Source organism: Chlamydotis macqueenii, chromosome 2 (assembly GCF_036417535.1).
Source record: "Chlamydotis macqueenii isolate bChlMac1 chromosome 2, bChlMac1.mat, whole genome shotgun sequence".
Lineage (NCBI taxonomy): Eukaryota > Metazoa > Chordata > Aves > Otidiformes > Otididae > Chlamydotis > Chlamydotis macqueenii.
The window spans coordinates 2,731,014-2,750,648 of NC_141557.1; the positions used below are offsets into that span (position 1 = coordinate 2,731,014).

Sequence of the window (19,635 nt, forward strand, 5' to 3'; positions counted from 1 at the left end):
TGGTACGCCAATTCCATTTTTTTTGATTCTACCAGGCGATGTGTGATTCCTTTACCTGACTGAAACACTTGGGGCTTGGGGATGGGCTGTAACTGTCATTTCCTCTGATGTCTTTTCATCCCTGCAGAAACTGAGCGGGGAATGCGATGCTCTCCAAAAAAGTCACGAGGAAGTGAAAAAAAAACTTGACGCATCAAAAGCCAGGAACAAAGTACTGTGCGGTGAAGTGAAAAGCCTGAAGGGACAGATTGTAACCTTGCTGGAGAAGGGCAAACACGACGATGAGCTCATAGACGCCTTACTGGTACAGTCTATTACTGTTGGTCCCAGCCCCTGCAGAGCAGCCCTCTTTCTATAAGTGCTGAAACATGATGTCATTTAATGACACAATGACACAGATGACCTTAGGGTATACAGGGGCCTGATGAATCAAACCGTGACAGCCAGAGGTTCTGTAGTCAGCTGAGTCCCTTCATTTCGGATCAGATCCTGCAAAGGCTGCAAAACAGCACCAGGCCTGACACAGTTGCAGTCAAGTGGCTCTAAGCTGCAAGTGTTGTAAGAAACATTTTGTAGAAGGATTGAAATAGAATTGTCTGATAGGTAGAGGAAAGGCTTCATTTCTGACCCGTGAAGCTGACTGTATCCTCTGTTCTGCTTTCAGCTCCACTGGTAATATTTTTTTATTATTTTTTGAGAATGCCTGCAATCCTGCACTCTAATTTTTTTGTGTAACAGAATCCAAAACACACAAGCTGAACCATGAGTACTAAACCATGTGGACATTCACTTCTCAGCTGGAGCTGAGAGGACTTGGCCCCTTCAAAACCAAGAGTAGTAGCAGAGACTCAAGACGCAGTTACGCTGAAGTAAATGGCTGCTGTTATGGTCTTGCAGGACATTTCTGACCTGCCATGGTTCTAAATAGTCTTCCTCAGTTATCACAATGAAAAACATGGAAAATATGCCGCTTCTTAGTCGAGTTTTTTCTGATCCAGCTCCTCACAAATTTCAAATCACTTACATTTCCTTGCTTCTAGGTTTTAGCTAAGACATGCTTATGACTAAACTGGCATTCACCTTTCTGCGCACCAGGCAGCGATGGGGAATATAGGTACTGACCGGCAGATTACAGAGGAGCCAAATAACGGTTGCCACTTTTGCTAAATCTGAGCACTCTCACTAAAATTCTTACAGAAGGACGCAAGTTTACTTGGGAAGGAATGGTTAACCTGTTTTATCCCTTACATCAAAGAAGTGCCTTGCTTGCAATTTGTTGGCCTGACAGAATAAACTGTCTGACAAGTATTAGATTTGTCAGTGTGAGAAAAACTCCAAAACCCACTGGTAAAACAGCCCAGCCTCTTAGCTGTCATCTCATACTGCCCTCATCTGTTAGTGTCACCGTAACACAACCTGATTGTGTTCTAATTTCATAAAAAGCACATTGAAATCTTTGTTTTTATCTAATTTATGAAAAAGTCATCTTCTTTGTGAAAGGCTAGCCTCTCTTGCTCTCTTCTCTGCTACACTGAGTAGCAAAGCTGCTAGCAATTCTCAGTTGCTCATATCTTTTCTACTTGCACCATCCAGTCACTAAAATCTTGATATGACCAGCAAAGGCCAGTGGGGACAGACTGTCCTTACCCAGCCACATGTGTCTGGGCATTGCGAGTAGATGTGCTGTGCAGTCCTTTCAACAGAAAAAAGCTGAGAACAAGACGAGGTGATCCCACACTTAAAACGTAATGGACCAAATTCTTGGAGTAGCGCTAGTGACAACAGTGTGGTTACACCAGGGAATGGGTTTGGCAGGGCAGCGGCTTGCGCTAGCACCCCAGAATGGATGTTTGTCTTGGAGGGTGTAAAACACTCAGGGAGTCTTAATAATCATTACGTACAAAAGTGAATATCTCACTCGTTGTTTCTATTTTATCAGAACCAACAGAAGCAAATGCAGGAGATCTTAAAGCACCTGAGCCAGCAGGATGAGAAGAACAAGGAGTGCCAGCAGATGCTAGGGCAGCACTTGAACAATGAGGTTCAGAAACAGAACTGCCTTACAGAGCAGCTCAGACAGATGGTGGCTGAACGAGAAGCAAAGGTGAAAAAGCTGGAAGAGGAGATTGAGCACCTCACACTTCAGGTAGACATCAGAAGAAATTCACTAGAGGAGCACGCTTTGTCATCATTTTAGTTCTGCTCTTCCACTTCCTTCTCCCTTGCTATCCGAGATGGTTGCTAGCTTGAGACACTAATACCTGTCCTACCAGCAGTCTCTCCTGATGGAATGATAAAGCAGGAATTCTCTCTTGTAACTTAAGTTTCTGTCCTGTTTGTACATAACTTTTCTTCAAGCTGTTTAAGCAGCAGAAAACATAGAAATAGCGATCGCATCTACATGTGGCTCCATGTCAAGGCTGTCACATGACTGACAGCAAGGGTTGGGCTGCAGTGGGGACTTCTCAGTATTCAGCATCCATGGCTGCTTTGAAGGAAACGAGCAAACAAACATAGGTGAGGCCAACATCAGCAGGCTGCCGTGTTACCCAGCTACGTCCCCTCATGGATTGATGGGACCCCGAGTAAGTTATTCTCATCTCCCACTGTAAACCACTTCAAAAACTTCCTCAGCTCTCCAAGTTATCGATGGGAGTCTGATGGGCCTCAGGTGTACGGAAATGTCATTGTACAGATGAAAGAATTGGGAAGGTTGGCCCCTTATGGCCTAGTATGTTAAAAATGTTTTCAAGTTTTATGGTCTAGGGTTGCAAACTGACAGAGGCAAGATGGTACTGTTGCCAGAGCACAGACCTAGGAGTTGAGACGCAGCCCACCATCCTTCCAAAGGTTTCTCCTGTGGTCTGATATTTTGCAGTCAGGTTTTGTTAAGGCAAACACAAACCAACTGTGCTGGCAGGGGTAGTGGTGGTCCTGCTCTGTGGGTTCTCTAGCGACGCTGCGTGCACCCTATGGTTTCATATGAAACCGCGCTTTTTCCTGACTTTTGCTTTGTTTGCATCCTGCAGTGGATAGGAGTTAAAGAAAAGTTTATGAGGACGTCCTGTAAATCAAAAGTCCTGGCATGCTTGTAGGAATAATCATAAGCTGCTGATTAGACATTGATGCAGCTAGTTTCCTTTGAACTGTGTAATTGGTTTTATAACCTGCTCCCACATTAGCAGAAGAAATCTGCCCATCAAGGCGACGGTTCAGGAGCTGCTGACCCACCACCTTCTGAGCACTCAGAAGATCCAGGTTTTACTCTGGCACCAGGCAGCAATCAGAATGGAAGGACTGGATCTGCTCGGTAAGAAGACCCCAATGTCAATGTTTAAAATCGTTGTGAGTTTTTCAGAAGCGTGGTTTTCCCAGACAATCGTCTCAAACTGCAACTGCTATGTGCCAACAGCTGTGGCGGCCTGTTTACAGTGTATGGGAATCTCTAATCACATTATCTCTTGGACTTTCATCCTGGAACAGAGAACGATATACAGACTTGCAGACATTACTACATTTGGCATGATTAGTGCAGCTAATTCTCTTTCTCCAGCTCAGATAATGTTTATGTGGTTAGCTTAAGTGCCTGTGATCCTTCCCTCCTATGAGAAACAGGGCTTCTAATGAGAGGATTCTGCAAGCAGGGTGGCAAATTAATACAAAATGCCATTTTAGGTAAGCACTAAATCACTGGTGCATTATTTAAATCAATAAATATGCTTTCAGTAGGATTTACTTGCAGAAATGTTGAAAACGCACCACATCATTTGTTCTTAACAAACACCCTTTTAAAAGCCTCACTGAAGAGCATGTAAATTCCACCGATCCTAATACAGCAGTAAATCTGATTTTTGTTTACACTGATGTGACTCTGGGTCACTCTGGCTGTGTAAAGAAACCATAACACCAGAGCAAGTTATGTCCTTTCCTGTTAAATTGCTGGGTTTGTTGCTAAAGACTTCATGGTCTAATTGACAATGAGGATTTGAGACTGGTCTTCTGAGAAAGGAGGAAATTTTTCATCAAGTTAAAGTTGCAGCTGATTTCCTCTATGTAATTTTGGCTCACCAGCCACATTGCTTTAGATACTGAATTTGACTTTGTCAGATGTATCCCTGAGTCTGAGTACTACAAAATTTAAGAAAAGTTGTTCTCAGTGTTTTCGAGTTAGAGTTAAAACATCCTTAATTTGAAAGGTTTTGCATCTCCTTTGTAATACCCTTCTGACTTTATTCTCCCACTTCTGACTCTGCAGAGTTTGTTAGCTTGCTCATGGAGCAAATCTATATTTTGTCCACTTTTTTACTTCGTATGTCATCTGATGGTGACCGGGAAGGCAAGCAGGAAAACGAGGTTGGGTAATGGCTTTGTAGAAGCCACTAAGTGCAATGCATAAATTATTCCTTGCACACGTGGCAAACATAGCTCCGTCATGAAAATAGCTGACATGTCAGGTGGGCAATGAATGAGTCTGAAAACTGCAAGATCCGTTAATAACTTAGTCAGCAGGGCTCACTCGTTCCATTAACTTTAATATGCTGGTGAACTCTCTATTCCATTTGACTTTAGTGAATAATCTTTCCCTATCAGGAAAGATGAAATGAAAAATGCTATAAATAGGAACTAAAGCCCCTTGGAGATGTTCAAGTAAAAATCTGCATTATCAGACTGAGCCACTTCTGTCATTATCAACTTTAACTTGATTTTAGGATTAACCACTCCTAGCCTAGAAGGCAGCTCTGCCTGTTCCACAATATGAAGGCTTTATCCTCTGTTAGCTGCAGCCTAAAAACAAGGAAACATGGGCTGAGTCTACAGGGACTTAACTGTAGGCAACCGAGCTCAGGTTCGGAAAACAAACTGTCATAATTCAGCCCCGACTGGGACCAGACTACGCGGTGTCTCTCTCACTCCCCCCACCCTCCGAGAGAACAGGGAGAGATAATATAAGAAAAACGGCTCGAGGTTTGAGATAAGGACAGGGATTGATCCTTAAAGTTACCGTCACGGGCAAAACAGACTCAACTTGGGGAAAACTATTCATTTATTACTAAAAACAAAGCAGGATAATGAGACAGAGAACAAGATAACCTCTCCCCACCCCTCCCTCTTCCTGGGCTTAACATTATCTCTGCAAACACACGCTAGAATTTTGTGTCCCAGGCACACATATCGTTACACATAAAACTCATCCAGCCTGGAAGTGATACTCTGCTGTTTTCAGTTGACGCCTCCTCTTACAAAAGTAAGCCCGACAGATCTCCCTGAGCGTCCCACAAAGTAGAAAGGTTCAGAAAACTATAGTATATAAACCTATAGTATAAAAACATATATGAAAACATGCAACATGCAACCACCACCAACCAAGCGCAGTAACCTGTGCTTGTCTCTCATGCTGGTGAGTGAAGGCGTAAGATGAGAGCGCTCTGTGCAAGGGTCCGAGGCGGTGCCCGCGCGGAAACAGAGCAGCGCTGGCTGCTTGTGTGGCTGCGTGCTCAGCTTGAGCCAAGCAGGGTCAAGAGCTGTTCCTGCTCTGTGACAGGGAGCTCCACAACGCTGGTCTGGAGTGCCAGCAGAGTATCCCCAGAAGCACAGAGATCAAACCCTGAGCTATAGTTTTTGCAAAACAGAGACATGAGGTGTTTTTGCAGCGTGTTTTGGAGTCAGGGAGCAAGCAGAGCTACTGTGTATGCAGAGCCTGTGTGATACCCACTTAGGAGGCTCTGGGAATCTTTTCCCTACAAGGCAACAATAAACACAGACATTAGAAAATGACCCAAGTTCTTGGAGGGCTGCCCTCTCTAGAGCTCAGTGCCTAACAAAGCTTTCTTCCTCCTAGCACAGTGTCCAAGATGGGCCATATGCTGGTAGAATCAGGAGCCACTTTCTTTCTCAATGACATCACACCTGGAAGGTATGTGTATAAACTTCATCATAAACAAGGGAGGTTTCCTGCCGCGCTCCGCAAGCTGCCGGGAAGCCGTATCCTTGTTTCTGTAACAAACAGCTGCTTTCACCATCCTTTCTACCTGATGCTGCCAAAGAGCTTTGCCATAGGCTCTAGCGTATTCTTCCTATCTAATTTTTTTAATTGATTGCTAGTTTTACACTCCATAAATCTCATTTTTCCCTTTTTCACCCCAAGTCACCAAGATTTCTCCCGCTTTTTGCTCTGAAGGAGATCTTCCTGAATACTCCTGTGTGGAGAGGTCGGAGAAGTAATGAAGTGCATAATAATGGAATACATGGGAAAACTGCCCCTTCCTTTCATCACGTATTAGGCACAAGAACAGCCATTCTACTAACGCTGCCTGAAGGCTTTCAGTGGGAGAAAATCGATAGCGTGCTGGTTAATAGCTTAGCGTAGCACTTTGGAGAATCCACCTGCAGGCTGCTTTTACTTTGGCAGTAGCAACGGGAGGAGAGGCAGTGCTAGCGGATTGATCAGAGGTGGAAGTTTGTTTTCAGGGGTGATGGGAAGGGAAAGCACCCTTGCGAAGGAAAAGACCTTTCTAATGAAACACATGATGGCTTTATTTCCAAATATTCCCTTGATTGCAGTATAGAGATTGATGCTGGGGGGAGGTAGTGAGCCTGGCTCTGCGTTCTGGCTTCGTCTTCAGACAAGTGTATTTTGATATGGTTTTCAAACCCTCTCTTTGTTTCATTTCTTTCATTTCTGAAATGGGAAACAGACTCTCTTAACGCTTCTGCTGCTTTTAGGCTTCCTGGCGCTGACAGCCCGGATCTGAAAGTGCTGCAGACGCAGATCACGGAGCACGAGGCTCTCCGCCGGGCTGCTGAAGTGGAAAGAGACAGGCTCCTGGAACTGGTCACTGTGCTGCAGAAAAGGTAGCGGCTGATTCTGCCAGTATCCTTTGTGGGCTGCTGCGATTACGGAGCGCTGGAGACATGTGAGAGTCTGTAACACACAGTACAGTACGCGTACGCTGCCAGTGGGATCCTTTCCTTAAATAGGGGCTTTAAAAATTGTTCTGCTCAATTTCCCTGCCTAGTTGATGATTCATTTTTCTTATTATTCTTTTAGAACAAAGGGCAGAAAAAAATGGAGTCATCTTCAAGCTTGCTGCACCTAGATAAAACCAGAATCACATATTTATATAGATGTGGTGTTATTTAGGCAGCAATATTATTCATCAGTAGTAAATACTGTAATTATAATCTGACTTCTGTTCCAAAAGCTTTTCACATTCTTTTAAGTTTCACTGTATCCTCTTTTAAATGAATTTCTTCTGGTTTAACTGAAGCATAGCAGTGATTTTTTTTCACTATTATTCAGTTCAATTTAAGATTATGTTAAAAGCCGGCTACGTTTTAGGGCAGGAGAAGCAAAGTCTTTTCTCTTTAGACACATTTTAGCTACTGCTTTTTTTCCCAATTAGAAAATGTGTATTATTTGATTCACAAATCTGTATTCCAGCCTGTGGGAAGATAGACTTTTGTCTATGTGCTTTTTGAATACAGTAGGCACTATTTGCTTGCTTTCTTTATTTTGCTCTGGTTATCACTTCTCACTTGTCTAACTTTCTTCATAGAATCATAGAATCACAGAAGGGTTTGGGTTGGAAGGGACCTTCAAAGCCCATGCAGTCCAACCCCCCTGCAAGGAGCAGGGACATCTCCAACCAGATCAGGTTGCTCACAGCCCCAGCCAACCTGGTCTCGAATGTTTCCAGGGATGGGGCATCCACCACCTCTCTGGGCAACCTGTGCCACTGCTCCACCACCCTCAGTGTAAAAGATTTCTTCCCAATATCCAATCTGAATCTGCCTCCCTCTGTTTTGGAACCATCACCCCTAGTCCTGTCACAACAGGCCCGGCTGAAGAGTCTCTCCCCATCTTTCCTGTAGCCCCCTTGAGGTACTGAAAGACCGTTATAAGGTCTCCCCGGAGCCTCCTCTTCTCCAGGCTGAACAGCCCCAGCTCTCTCAGACTGTCCCATATAATTAATCGCAGTCAGAAAAATACATTTCTTTACTGTGGTAAAGCTATCATCCCCTGTACTTTTAGGGGCTAAATCCTAGAAATCCACACTGTGAGAATTTTATTCATGTTTAGAAGCCAAATGACTTTAATAGAGCTACGTAATTGGATAAGGATGGAGGTGTGAGTGATGGCTGAAATGGGGCCATCACAAATGCGGGGTAATGAAGAACACAGAGCCAATGAAATGCACAGTTGCTTGTAATATGTACCGTAGACTGATGATTCAGCAGCTCCACAGTTATCACACATTTATCAAGAGCTCCTGCAGGTAAAGTAAATTTTGTGAGACTGCGTGTAATAACTCTTGGAAGACCTCAGGATAACATAGCATCCAGTCATATTTCAACATGAATATACGTTAAAAAAAATCAGACATTCCTCCTCTTCCCTTCCCCTGTCGGAGTGTGGGTCAGGAAAGCTCGAGTGGCACACAAAATGCTTACGTCAAGAGAAGAGCGCTGGGAACGGGTACGTGAGTAGGGTTTTTCTACAGCAGCTGCCAGAATTTAGGACTGTGTTTCATAATCACTGCGGAGCAGATCCTGCTGTCAGAAGATACTCCGTTGTAAACGGTTTGTAGGATTTGGCCCTGTTAGGGGAAGGGGAAAGGCCAGAGCAACATTTTAGTTTGAGTTATTATTATTGGCAGAAGATTTAATAAAAAACCAACTAATCTTGTCATTTTTCCTCCGCTGTTTGTCTAATGTGGATGCTAGGGGAGCACCTGGCCAAATGAAAGTTTAGTGAACTCAGAACCACGGAGAGAAATAGCGTTTCTCACAGCACATCACCAGCCTGGTAATTCACTGCCACAGGAGGTCAGACTCTTGCCTGTAGCTAGATTTTCAAGACAGTTATATAATTTTATTATAGTTGTAATATTTTTTTTTTAGTTATGCCAGCTAGGAGGGAAAATAGACTAATCAAGTCTCTTGATTCAGGGCGTAATCAGCTATCACCCGTGGGGCCAAGAAGGAAATTCTTTTATTCTGCAGTGTACAATACAGTGAGTCAGTTCAGGTTTCTCTCCAGCTTTAAACTCCTTTAAATCATTTGGTATCAGGCACTGCCCCACACGAGGTGCATCACTGACTGCATCTGTGGGCACAGATCAAATTTTTGTAGTTAATTTTCTAAGATGTTGTGTGGGATGAAGAGAGAGGCGCTTTGGTCTTCCGTTCTGTACTGCAGAGTGAACCATCACTCTTTTCCGCTCACTAATGGCCACGTTTATTAAAAGCAGCATCAAATTTCTTTTCTTACTTGCAGATAACTGATGCAAAACAGCTAAATGCTAGACAGTGTTTTTATAAACTATTTCCCTTCCAAATTTTCCCAGTGTGTTTAAAAAAATAATTTTATTATTCTTCTAATAAAAGATCTCTTCTGAGCAATCTGCAGCTTGCCTGCCCATCTGAGTGGTAAATTCACACAAGTAACCAGTGTTAAGGGATCTAGGCAACCTCCATTAATGAACCCATTATTTCCAACCGTACTCATTAGTTAATTTTGTTTGGCAAATTTGGAGGATATCATCTGGAACAATTGCACTGGGATTTCTGCCTTTGGATGCATGGAATATTATTCTTTTCCCTCTGTTGGGAGGTATGCAGCATGAAGCAGTATTCACTGTCAAAACTGACTGATCCTTTAATAGTCATGACATAAATAAGCAGAACTACTTTTTTTTTTTTTTTACCTATCAGAGTGGAGGAAGGCAGCGATAAAATCTTGGAAGCTGAGAAGGGGCTGCAGGAAGAGCGGCGGCGATGTGTCATTTTGGAACAGCAGCTTGAAAAACTGCAAACGGATCCAGGGAGGAACACAAGTGCACAGAAACCTTCCCTGAGGAGCAAAACAGGTGAGGTCGAGCGCCTATCTACAAATACGTCCCCCATCCCACATCTGTGTTTAATAGACAGCAACGTTTGGACTCTTATCCATCAAAGCTACACAAGTGCTTTGGGAATTTGGACCTGCTCACACCAGTGGACCAACACAGAAGGTGAAATCTTGGCCCCACTTAATTTAAAAGGATTTTGCTACAGATTTAAGTGGGACCAGGACTTCTGCAATATGTTGTTTTCATGGGACGTCAGTCTCCAGAAAAAAAACTTGACCCTGCTCTGCGCTGCCACCATGCCCGCTGCTGTGTTCCCTTTGCACTTCCGCTTGAGGGATTCATCTGAAGGTTAAGAGCAGAATCAAAGGACGCATCCCAATTTAAGGCCTGTCAGTGCCTATGAAAAACTATTGCTGGTGACGAAGTAATTAGATCTGCTGTAATTTATTATCCCATGAACACGATAATCTCCTGCTATAAATATGAAAGCCTCACTAGCATAGTTAAAGGAGAAGAATTCATGGTGGATGTTAAATTTTTATTTCCTTGATCAGATCCTTTTATTGCTTAAGGACTCTGATTCTGTAAAGTGTCTAAACCAATAAAATGGCACATATTCTTAGGGAAACTTTTCCAGTGGTTTCCCTTTTATATGTATTTTCATAAAGTAAAAAGACTTTAAATGTCAGGATATGACCAGTAGGAATAGCAACTTCAATTTGGCAAATACTAGGATGCCATCAGGCTGAGTTATGGTGATTAGAGAGCTCACAAGCCTCATCAGAGACCTTCTACAAGCTCTTGGCCTGCCCCACGCTGAAACACGCGATCTTGGGCCACCGAGGGACTGCCCTGCAGCTCAGCAGATGCATGGCGTGGCTTTCCATCATGACTCCATCCATCCATACCTCATCCCCTTAGAGCTGACCTGCACTGAGCACTATGACCTATATAAGCAGTCATCTCCTTTTTCACCTGCATTGGTGTCTTGTTTCTCTTTAGGCGTGGGTCAGACTGAGGTAGGAAACGCTGCTATAATTGCATTGCATTTCTTTGTGTCTCCCATCGTAGCGTTTTTGGTCATATGCGTGTTTGATGATAACTTCTCTCCAAAGCAGGACTGTGATGCAAGAAATCATAGAATCATAGAATGGTTTGGGTTGGAAGGGACCTTCATAGCCCATCCAGTCCAACCCCCCTGCAAGGAGCAGGGACATCTCCAACCAGATCAGGTTGCTCACAGCCCCATGCAACCTGGCCTTGAATGTTTCCAGGGATGGGGCATCCACCGCCTCTCTGGGCAACCTGGGCCAGAGTTCCACCACCCTCAGTGTAAAAAAATTTTTCCTTATGTCCAGTCTGAATCTGCTTCCTTCTGTTTTAAAACCATTACCCCTTGTCCTTTCACAACAGACCCTGCTAAAGAGTTTCTCCTCATCTTTCTTATCAGCCCCCTTTTACGTACTGGAAGGCCGCTCTAAGGTCTCCCTGGAGCCTCCTCTTCTCCAGGCTGAACAGCCCCAGCTCTCTCAGCCTGTCCTCACAGCAGAGCTGCTCCAGCCCTCTGATCATCTTTGTGGTCTCCTCTGGACTCGCTCCAACAGCTCCACATCCTTCTGATGTTGGGGGCTCCAGAGCTGGATGCAGTACTGCAGCTGGGGTCTCACCAGAGCAGAGTAGAGAGGAAGAATCACCTCCCTCGACCTGCTGGCCACGCTAAATCGCGTGTTGTTGTTCACTCTGATCTCAATTCATACAGGAGAGCCAGGGTCTCCAGTGTAACATCCACGTGATGTTCAGGACCTCAAGGGACGCACTGCCATTCACCCATCCAGCGTGCAAAGAGAATGAGGTGTATGGAAACAGGATTCAGAGGAGCCTTTGTCCTGAATGGAGACTGAATGATTGCTTCAAACCTACTCCTCTCTGTAAAATATGGATCCCTTCCTTAGAGCAGAACTGTTGTGTCCATAGAAAGGGCTCCAGCCAACACTGACTCATTCTCATGTGTTTTTCTACGAAAACTGATTTTTAGAGCTGTCTTACCTGTATTAACCGAGAGCCTGACAACAGAAAAAGTAGTGCAGAAAAACCGAGATCCTGACAGAAACCTAGTGCTTGGAAACAAAGTGCTGCAGCCTTTGGCCTTTAAGACATTCATCTTGAAAAGAGAGCAGTGCTGGGCTAAAAAGTGGTATTGTGGGATGCTCTTTGTGATCCCCAGGAAGCAGACCACTCTTACCAATGTGACAGGTTCCCTCTCACTAAATATTTAGTTCATTAGTCTTGTCTGCTTAAGGACTAAAAGCAAATGTAGAAAAGGATTGGCAGTGAGACTAATAAGAAGAAATCCTCTCTAAGTCTGCAAGATGAGTAGGCAACAATCTGTTTCACCACCCTTTTTTGAAGAGAGCTCAGCCCTTGCGACGTGCCAAAACTCTGGAGTTTGGACAAGAAAGGAGTCTGCAAGTCTGTAATATACCTCTTCAGCAGAGCGTGTAGGTTATCTCAGTGCTTTCATGGCGGATAGTTGAGGAAATAAGAAGGAATTAAAAGCCTGAATATAAAATAGAGACTAGAGAACCCCCTAATTAACATAATATTTTCTTTTCTTTCTGAAAGTGCAAAATTGGAGAGAGCTGATCTAATTGCTAATCTAATGTTTCTAGTCTCTTCAATTCAAGGGAAGCAGATAATGATGCTGAGTAGCTAGAAACAACCCAGTTGTGTTTTAAAATTATTCACGCTTTTTCGTTTTTTTTTCTGTCTTATCCAAATTTCTAATTAGCAGAGAATAATCCCAGAGGAGAATAGGTAAGTACCAGCAGTTTTTCCTCTGTCCTGTAAAACACAACCTCAAGATCAAAAGCTTTTCTTGATTATACAACACAGCCTTTCCTTCTTGTGTGTTTTTGTCGGAGTCCGATACTCTCCGACCAGGTTCTTTTAGATATTCCACATGAGAAGGATGTAGTGTTTTAATACCAAATTTACTTATGTGAAGGTACTTGATGTTCTGTGGGATTTTCATTTGGAAAAGCGAGACGGCAGCGTAGGGAAATCCCAACACAAGCACAATACAGCAATTGGATCACAGCACAAATATGATTCCCATTACCAGCCTAGATGTTCACTGTCACGATGCTGGGTGTCCCCACCTGCCAGAAGGGAACACGTAGGTTGAAGCCAGGTCAGACCTGTTCTCTTCAAAGTCCATTTTGCTGCTTGTTTGATTTTTATACTCTATGTTGGGCTGAACCACTTATGCACTTCCCTCACGTTGGTCTGGCTGGCTCCAGGTAGGTAGTACTTCTTACAGATTATTTGAGAGAAGACCATTTCCTATAGATTTTAGGGAAGACCATTCCCATTTACTCAACTGATTCAGCTGTTTATCTACAGCAAAGACCACCCTCCAGTCCCCTTGGTGTTGGGATAAGTTTGGCGTCCTCTACGATAGCTGTAGAGGATTCCTACATTCCTTTCTGAGCTTCTGGAGCACATCACCCTTGCCTGCCTTCTCTGAGCTTTCTTCCATTGTAGGGGTTCCCTGGTCAGTGACCTTTTTTTTTTTTTTTTTCTTCTCCAATCCCAGCAGTAAATTTGAATTATTTCCTCTATAGCCCTGAAAAAAAGTTTTTGCGTCCCTTTCAAATGACAGGAGCAATGCTGTGTGCTTTGGATGGGCCTTTATTTAGGAAAGCGTTCCTGATTAACAGCCTTAGTTTGAAGAACACATTTAAGTGATTTAACCTACGTTGTGTTTCTGCTGAGGATCAAAGTGCTTTACAAAAGCTGCTTCAGTGTGTGCCACATGGAAACTTTATCACAGGCATTCAGGAACCAGCAGTTGTCATAATCTTAAGTGAAACACAATGACAGGGTAAACATCAAAATAATCCTTTTCAACTGTTTCTATCACCTGTTGTTTTGGCCACTTAAATATTTTGGATTAATTTTTTTCTTCTGTGACTAGATACTGCATTTTGCCCTGAACTGCAAACTTGTCATGTATTCATTTTGCTGAAAGAAGATTAAAATAAAAGTCTGTCCTATATCTTCATGGATATACATAGAACTTAAGAGATTCCTTCGTAGTTACTCACTGCTTCCTGAGATTTACTCAGTGTGCTACCAAGTGCAAAAATGGTTGCTTGTTTTACTAAAACTCCCATTTTGTGATTAAATCTACAGGCCAGTCTGCGAGTCACTCAAGACTCACCTTGAGCCTAAGCGAAAGGAAGGAGCTCTCCGCAGCCGCGCTTTCCAAGTTGCCTCTAGAATCGCAGATAGAGGAGCTAAGCACAAGGTATGGTTTCCCTTCCTCCATGCTGTGTTACTCACAATAGCTAAAATTAGTTGCTCTCCTTTTAGCAGTGATATTACCTGCACCCACTCCTCAGAGGACAAAACCTGGCAAACTCTGTAGAAAGCACAGATCCTCTGGTTTGAGCTCTATGTCATTCTTACACAAATTTCTTCATAATGATACAGATCAGGAACAGGTTGCCCAGAGAGGTGGTGGATGCCCCATCCCTGCAAACGTTCAAGGCCAGGTTGGCCGGGGCTCTGAGCAACCTGATCTGGTTGGAGATGTCCCTGCTCCTTGCAGGGGGGTTGGACTGGGTGGCCTTTGAAGATCCCTTCCAACCCAAACCATTCTATGATTCTATATCCAGAAATGTTAAGATAATGCAAATGTTAAGCAACACGAAACACATGCAAGGAAGACACCTTTTTTCTCCTTTTCTTTCCTTATTGCAAGCTTATTAGTGAAAATAAAAATATAATCTTTAACAAAACAGATCTGAAAAGTATCTTGGTTATCTAATACCCTTTTCTGTCTCAAAGAGAGAAGGAACAAGTGTGAAGTCTGCTCTTTCTCACGCCTAACATAAAATTATCAGAGAGCATGTGTTCCAGTGTTTTCTTCCCCGGAGCTGAAGCGCTCTTCTAGTTTGCTTTGGAGCCCCACAGCTCGCATGAAAGTTATCCTTTTGTTTCCTCAAAGGCTTGTGATCCAGCTGGATGAGAACGAAGCTCTGAAGGCCGCTTTGGAGACTACTGTGAGAAATAAAGAGGAAGACTTTAAACTGTATCAAGAGACAATGGACCAAGTGAAGGATATCTTTTTACAGGCCATTCGGCAGCAGAAACAAGAGAAGAGTTAAGCGAGATATTCAGAGCCCTTTGGACTGCAAAGCATGGAGAGAGCCCAGGCACCCTGCCCGTGAACCGAAATACAGCGGCAGTGGAGTTCTGCAGCCTCGGATCGTGTCGTTTCTTTAGCATTTGCAGAAAAGGATGAGAAATGGAGATTAAATACAAAAAGACTAAAAGTTTTGCATGTCAGCAAATTCTGTCTGTAAGAGTTGGCAAGCAGCTGGCTCTCAGATTGCACGCGCAGTAAGTTGGTGCAGTTCAGCAAGCTGTAATTCTGCAGTGTCATTTTGGGCAAAGCCTCCTTAGTTTCAACAGAATTTTTCTCGAGAGGGCTCGATATTCGATATGCTGCTGCCTTTATCAGCTCATGAAGGAATTTGCTACGCAAAAGTTATGCCAGTTCCCTTCCAAAGTTGTGCCAGGAGCAAACAGAGTTCTGTTTTTATCAGCTCACAGATAGCTGTCTGTCTCAGGCATCCTGTAGTACTTCAGCGCTGAGGGAGCAGCCTGTGAGTATCTGCAAGTGAACTTTTGAGGGTCTCCACTCACAGTTCCAACCTGTTTCTTTGCTTGAACATATTGGCAGGAGAGTTTTCTGAAACTCAGAGAATTTTCTGCCGGAAAGGTAAATGGTGCAGGTTACCCCTGCGATGAGTCAGACCTACCTTAAATTCAGCTCATTCCGTACAAAACCTCGCATCCAGGTTTTGAATTCCCCATTTCTGGGTCTCTGCATTCATCCAACAGGCAGGTCTTGTTCTCGTTAGGGAGAAATGCTAATAAAATGCAGGCAGGTCCTCGCTGCAGTAGTGGAGGGACTTTTGGAGATGCTGAAAACCCTTCCCTCTCTGTCCTTTTCTCTTGCAGCGTGGTGGGAACAGCCAGCGCAAGCTAATAAGGCATTAACATGCAGCCTGCCAGCAGCGAGCTAGCCTTAGGGATTACAAACAAATGGAGAGCTAGTCATTTTTGTATAGTGCCGCTTTGTTTCTCGGTGGAAAGTCTTGAAAGCTCTTCTTTTACTGCTTTGCTTTGTCAGCCTCTTTTTGTGACTGTGAAGTTTGTCAGGCTTTAACCCCAGCCACCAACCAGTGCAAAGCGGGTTTATTGACCAGCAAGCTGCCACTCATTCCCCAGCACAGGGATTGGGTCCCAACTCCACTTGCTGAGGTAAGGCAGAGTGAAAAAGAGGGCTTTCAGGAGTTACTCCAGATGCGGTGAGGGTTGTGTCATGCCTGTCTTGTTCCTGCTTAGGTTCAGAGATGTCTCTTTTCCAACAGTTCAGAGTCCCTGAGGGAGGAGGTCACTGGGCTCAGCACCTGAAAGTTAACCCTCCCCGCACGTAAAAACAGCTCTGTTCCCCCAGCGCTGCCCTGTAACTCAGCAAAGCTGTCAGGTGTCTGTCTCACAAAAAGCGGGACCAAAACGCCTCATTGCCAGGTTCCTCCTGCTGGTAGCATCAGAGCAAAAGGCATCGTGCAACCCGCAGTCCTCTCCTCCCAACTCAAGGAATCGGAAACCCTGGATCGAGACACAGACGCAGTCTCATCCAAGCGAGCCCTGGTTTGTTTCTGTTCAGCTCCACCCTGATGATTCTGTAGCATGGGGTTCAGTGAGCAGACCAAAGAGAAGAATTCAGCCTCTGACAGATCTTTTAAGGTCCTGCAGGAGCGAGGGGCTCACTCTGAAAAGCTGCCTGAGCTGCGGCAGAGGTGTGGAGATTTGGCTATGCTAAATCAGCTAAATTCAGGCCGGTAGCCTGCAGCTGGAGATTCTGATTTCGCTTACACAGAAGTGTGAGTCAGTAACGTTTTCATGTAAGTAGAGGAGTGGCAATCTGCAAAACTCTTCCTGAGGTGGCTACGAATCCACCCATGAGACGCAGGCAAGAAACTGGGAGTGCTGTATGATACAGAGCACATATGGCTCGCTAGCGCGTGGTGCAAACCTCTTCTCAAGTGCTGCAACACTCGTTGCTTTAAACATATGCTTGTTTGGGATTGCACAGAAGCATTTTATCTGTTTTCTGGTTTGTATTTTTTTTTCTGCACAAACACGCACAGAGCACCACCGGATGCCTTGGCAAAGGAGGAACTAAGCAACTATAAAATAGTTTATTTAGAGAGCCCGTACCTTTCTCATGGAAATGTGCAATTTGACTCCCATCACAGAGCCGTGTGAGGAGTCTGAACACAGAAAAATTGTCCAGATCTTCTCCATTTTCACCTTAGTTTTGAAATAAATTCCCTCTGCACTTCCACAGAGTGATCTGCCTTTGAACTCTACCTGTGCAGATTCTTGCAGCACCCGATTCCCAGTTTTCAAGGTATGACACCAGTTTTCTTGCAGTCCATGTCGCTTTGTTGCAGAACGTAAGAAACCCTGACAGCTCTTAGAAACAGCGGCCCTGGTTCAGCTGGCCGCATGTCCCCCAACCCGTCACTCAGAGAATAAAAACGGTGAAAATATTTTTCTCGCTGCCTGCAAAAACCCGTACCACCGGTCCTCAGCCACAGAATCTCTCCAGCACGCTTGATGTGCTGTTAGAGCTACAGCATTTCTTTTACATTTCTTTTGTATTTCTTTTATTTATTTATTTATTTGTGCTCGTGGAGCAATTACCAGCCCATTAAAATCCTGTGCTTCAATTCTCATTTGAATTTCTCTGGCTTCAGTTTGCAGCCCGGCACGGTTGTGCCTTTCTTCGCTGGATAAAAGCGGTGTGAGCACCCCGCGTTTCCTCGCTGGGCCAGCCTTCATCCCGTGTCAAGTCGTGTCGCAGGCCGCTTTTCGATAAGCTCTGAGTTTTTTCAGGCTCTCGTCGCAGCTGATGGTGGTGACAGGCTGGCAGTGACAAGGCTCGGCATCGCCGCCGGGGGCTGGCGGATACAGTTAAGCTCTGAAGAACAGCGTAAGGTTAATTTTGCTGCAAGTATTTGAACCTATGGACACTCCTCGTTAGGATTTGGCCAGCTTTTGGCTCATGTATGCTAAGAAGAGTCCTCCAAACACTTGGGCTGAGCCAAAGGGTGTCTCCTAGCCCCGAGCTGGGCACAGCTGGGCACAAAGCAGCCAGAAAGTGCCCGATGGATGCGTCCGATTTCAAAAGTACAGCTGAACCGCTGGGAATAAATGACCTTTGATGAGTCGTCATCATTTTCCTTTCGGCCTGTCGCGAGGTGCCTGCCTGCGAAGAGCGGGCAACGGCAAGAGCGCGGCTTTCCGAACCGGCCGTAAGGTGAATTAAGTTGCATTAGCGTGGTTAAATATAGACCGTAGCGACGCAGCGAGCTCTCTCTGCCCCGGGCTCCGCTCGGCCAAGGGGCGGAGGAGCGGCCAGCAGGTCAACGCCGAGCCCACTGTAACAGCCCCGCTTTAGAGCCGTGGACTGGGGCTACGGGCGGCTCGTGCCCTCCCTGAGGCTCCAAAGCAAGACGGAGAAGGCAAATTTCAGTCCTTCACGTGGGCGAAGCAGAGAAGGAGCTGGTGGCAAAGGGCAACGAAGTTGGAAACTGCTTTGCCAGCCTCTCCAGCAGCCACAGCCAGCAGCTGCTACTGCCCTGCAAGCCGCAGGGCCGTCGCCCCGTGCGTGACAAAAGGAGCGAGGTTCAGCTCTAAATGGAAAAACACTCCAGCAGAGCCCCCGTGCTCTAAATTAAGCCACCGCTGAGCCAAGAAGGGTATTGGGTTTCTCCCCTCATCCTCTCCCCTCTGTGTTCAGCTCCGATCCGGCTGCTCCCGTGGGACAGGATGGCCTCGCTCAACAAATGCCACCTCAATCCCCACGCGTCTCCGCTTACAGCTCCGAAACCCATCTGCGGGCGGGGGGTGAAGCCCTGGGCTTTGGAGCAGCTCGTCTGTCAGCGAGAATAGTTATCTGCGGGGCGCAGCAAGAGAAGGGGGGGTCATCCCACCGTATCATTGACCTAATCGGGACATTTTCTCAGGAATGGGAGGGGATCGTGAGGAGAGGAGCTGAAGGCAGTGGGAGAGTGGGTTGTCACTGCCAGGTGGTGGGAGCCTTCTTCAGAGTCCTTCCTCAGGGCAGCAGGAGGTCCTGGGACCTTTGATGGGGTCGGTGTGTGCCATGGGGGACAGGCAGAGCCATTCTGGGGGTGCTAAGGGAGGTCCCGAGGGTGACCTTGGATGGATCAAGGGATGGTTGGATGGATGGAGGACAAACTTTTTACCAGGGCCTTGTGTGATAGGACAAGATGTAGTGGCTTTAAACTAGAAGGCAGCACATTTAAATTTGATGTGAGGAGGAAATATTTTACACTGAGGGTGGTGGAGCACTGGAACAGGTTGCCCAGAGAGGCGGTGGATGCCCCATCCCTGGAAACATTCAAGGCCAGGTTGGACAGGGCTCTGAGCAACCTGATCTGGTTGGAGATGTCCCTGCTCCTGGCAGGGGGGTTGGACTGGATGGCCTTTGAAGGTCCCTTCCAACCCAAACCATTCCACGATTCCATGGACAGATGGATGGATGCATTCCATCCTGCTATCAAGAGGCACTGGCTGAGGTCCTGGTGGGGCTGGCATGTTCCCACCATCACGTTTGCATGGGGAACCTGATGGGGCAACTTCAGAAAGTATAAAATAACCCACGTGGGTCGTTATA

At 45.4% G+C, this 19,635-nt stretch overlaps 1 protein-coding gene and 1 long non-coding RNA gene across 5 annotated transcripts in view; one reads left to right on the forward strand and one right to left on the reverse strand.

Moving 5' to 3' along the window:
* The window catches only part of CCDC13 (coiled-coil domain containing 13), a 35,578-nt gene extending 17,418 nt beyond the window's left edge, over positions 1 to 18,160 (forward strand). For all 4 annotated transcript variants that reach the window (XM_086742261.1, XM_086742260.1, XM_086742262.1 and 1 more), the window contains 8 exons: positions 128 to 304; positions 1,940 to 2,146; positions 3,183 to 3,310; positions 5,840 to 5,914; positions 6,724 to 6,852; positions 9,715 to 9,869; positions 14,046 to 14,160; positions 14,863 to 18,160. In XM_086742261.1, the coding sequence (XP_086598387.1) occupies positions 128 to 304; positions 1,940 to 2,146; positions 3,183 to 3,310; positions 5,840 to 5,914; positions 6,724 to 6,852; positions 9,715 to 9,869; positions 14,046 to 14,160; positions 14,863 to 15,022 (1,146 nt within the window). In that variant the 3' untranslated portion in view covers positions 15,023 to 18,160. The remainder of the gene's footprint in view (positions 1 to 127; positions 305 to 1,939; positions 2,147 to 3,182; positions 3,311 to 5,839; positions 5,915 to 6,723; positions 6,853 to 9,714; positions 9,870 to 14,045; positions 14,161 to 14,862) is intronic.
* LOC147601572 (uncharacterized) lies at positions 8,191 to 10,903 on the reverse strand. Its single transcript, XR_015257842.1, has 3 exons — positions 10,827 to 10,903; positions 9,708 to 9,853; positions 8,191 to 8,597 (listed from the first exon to the last, which is right to left on the reverse strand). It is a non-coding gene; the product is annotated as an uncharacterized LOC147601572 (long non-coding RNA).
* Positions 18,161 to 19,635: the final 1,475 nt, after the last annotated feature.